The 2121-nt window shown below is 33.2% G+C and overlaps 1 protein-coding gene across 5 annotated transcripts in view; it reads left to right on the top strand.

The window, feature by feature from the left end:
- The first annotated feature begins 6 nt into the window (after nt 1-6).
- LOC109584865 (exportin-T-like) overlaps nt 7-2121 on the top strand; it is a 5449-nt gene continuing 3334 nt past the window's right edge. Inside the window, exons 1-9 of one of the 5 annotated variants that reach the window (XM_020000780.1) lie at nt 7-142; nt 202-295; nt 389-456; nt 518-566; nt 664-800; nt 860-907; nt 955-1026; nt 1739-1795; nt 1939-2114. In XM_020000780.1, the coding sequence (XP_019856339.1) occupies nt 53-142; nt 202-295; nt 389-456; nt 518-566; nt 664-800; nt 860-907; nt 955-1026; nt 1739-1795; nt 1939-1974 (651 nt within the window). In that variant the 5' untranslated portion in view covers nt 7-52 and the 3' untranslated portion in view covers nt 1975-2114. Of the gene's footprint in view, nt 143-201; nt 296-388; nt 457-517; nt 567-663; nt 801-859; nt 908-954; nt 1027-1738; nt 1796-1841; nt 2115-2121 lie in introns of those variants that run through there. The other 4 variants (XM_020000786.1, XM_020000772.1, XM_020000765.1 and 1 more) reach the window with 4 other exon arrangements.

The raw sequence follows: 2121 nt of genomic DNA, 5'->3' as shown, positions 1-2121 counted from the left end.
TTCAGGATTCATACCACTCATCAATCAACTCATCACCAAGTATAAGACTAGGATGTCGCCTTTCCTGAGTCAAGTATTCACGCCAATTGTAGAGAGGATCATATCCTGTATTAACAGACCAATGGAGCCTGATGATAATGAAGTACAGTACAATAGAAAGGCTATACTGTTTAGTGTGTGTTAATTATTATTTACTTTCAGGAGTACAGGGATAAGTTAAACCTTCACAAGTCCTATTATCTTTTTATTAATTCAATCTGCATCAATGGAGTCACTGAAGTGATTGCCTCTCAAAGTGAATGCTTCACCTCATTATTATTATTATTATTATTATTATTATTATTATTTAATATTATTTAAGTTATTATTTTATTATTATTTCTTATAGATATGGAGCAAGTTAATAGTGTCCTTGGTTCTATAGTGGAAGGAGCTTCAACCTCACCCGACTCATCAGTAAGAACACTTCCAGTCCTTTTGTATTGGCTTCTAATGCTTTCTGTCTTCCTCACTAAAGGTTAAGAGGATCTGCTTTATGAGTTTAAAGAAGCTAGTGGAAGGCTGGAGTATGTCTTTTATTTAATTATTATTAAAAATTTATTTATTTTTATTTTTTGTTTTTTTATTATTAATTTTTGACTTATTAAAAATATAATGTACAAGTAGGTGGTCAGAATGTTTTATTGGATTATCCTTCAACCAGTGGATTCATTGATTACGTGTATAAAGAGATACTACCAATCTGCTTCGTTGTACCTCTTCAACCAACCTTTGATCTAAATGAAGGACAAGCTTATTTAGTAAGAAAATAAAGAGAATAAATAAATAATAATAAATGAAATAATTTTTATTGTTGCAGTGTTTGGGTGAGATTGTATCATTGTTGAAGGAGCTAGTCACACAGAGGGTAAGGTGCTGTTAGTGTTTTGTTGTTATTGGATGGGCATTAATTAGGGTGAGGAATTTCTTCTGTATCTCCAGTCACAATATCTTCCGTCTCTCATGATACCAACTGACATTGGACAGGTACTGATAATTGATAGTTAGACGTACATTTACATGTTTTTTTATGTACCATAATGCCTCCAATATTTCTTGATACATTCTTAAGCTATGGAGAAAGTTTAAGCTGATTCCTAAAAAGTTTTAAAGCTAGCAGATTCATGCCAGTTAAAAATTACATTTTGTGATACATATTGATGTCCTTATACTGTGTAGAAAGTTTGAGCTAATTTCGACTTAATTTTTCAAGTTACGGCCATTTTAAGGAAACACTGAAATTCTGAAAAATACCCAAGGCTATACCCCATGGTATTTTCCAAAAAATGGCTTTAAAATGAACCCCAATTTTTATTACATTTTCTGATACATATATATGTCCTTATGCTGTGTAGAAAGTTTGAGCTGATTCCGACTTCAATTATTCAAGTTATGGCCATTTTAAGAAAAGTACCAAAATCTAAAAAGTACCCAAGACTATAGCCCATGGTTTTTTCCAAAAAATGGCTCCGAAATCACCCCAAATTTTTATTACATTTGTTGATACATATTGATGCCCTTATGCTGTGTAGAAAGTTTGAGCTGATTCTAACTAAGAGTTTTTGAGTTATGGGCATGCCATTTCTAAAAAGTTTCATCACATTTTCATACCTCTGATACATGCTCTTCATGCCTTAAAGTTAACAGCACAATTTTCAAGGAAGAGCACTAACTGTACTGTTGTGTTTATGCTTTGCAGGAAATGTCAGTGAGACTTCAGGAGAATGACATGAAGTCATTAAAGATTTATTTTAAAGTGAGAGAGTATTTATTATCATCCATTATTTAGAGCTGGGCGATAGTTTCGAATATATTCACTATCGTAATAGTATAGAGGCTATTGTGATATGATAGTAGTATTGAAGCTATCGTGATAGTAAACCACATGTTGACATATAGGCATGCTCAGTACTACAACCACATGTAGCAGGATAGCAGCTGATATCTAGACATAGCATCTGAAGGGATGGACCTTCTTCCTCTAGAAGGAAGCAAAAGCGACATTTGGAAGCATCTTGGCTTTCCAGCAAGAGATGGGAAGTTCCTACAGCCTGTATATACATGTACTACTTCCTTTTGACT

Source organism: Amphimedon queenslandica, unplaced genomic scaffold (genome assembly GCF_000090795.2).
Source record: "Amphimedon queenslandica unplaced genomic scaffold, v1.1 AMPQUscaffold_13516, whole genome shotgun sequence".
NCBI classification, from domain to species: domain Eukaryota; kingdom Metazoa; phylum Porifera; class Demospongiae; order Haplosclerida; family Niphatidae; genus Amphimedon; species Amphimedon queenslandica.
This window is presented reverse-complemented; position numbering and strand designations above follow the sequence as displayed.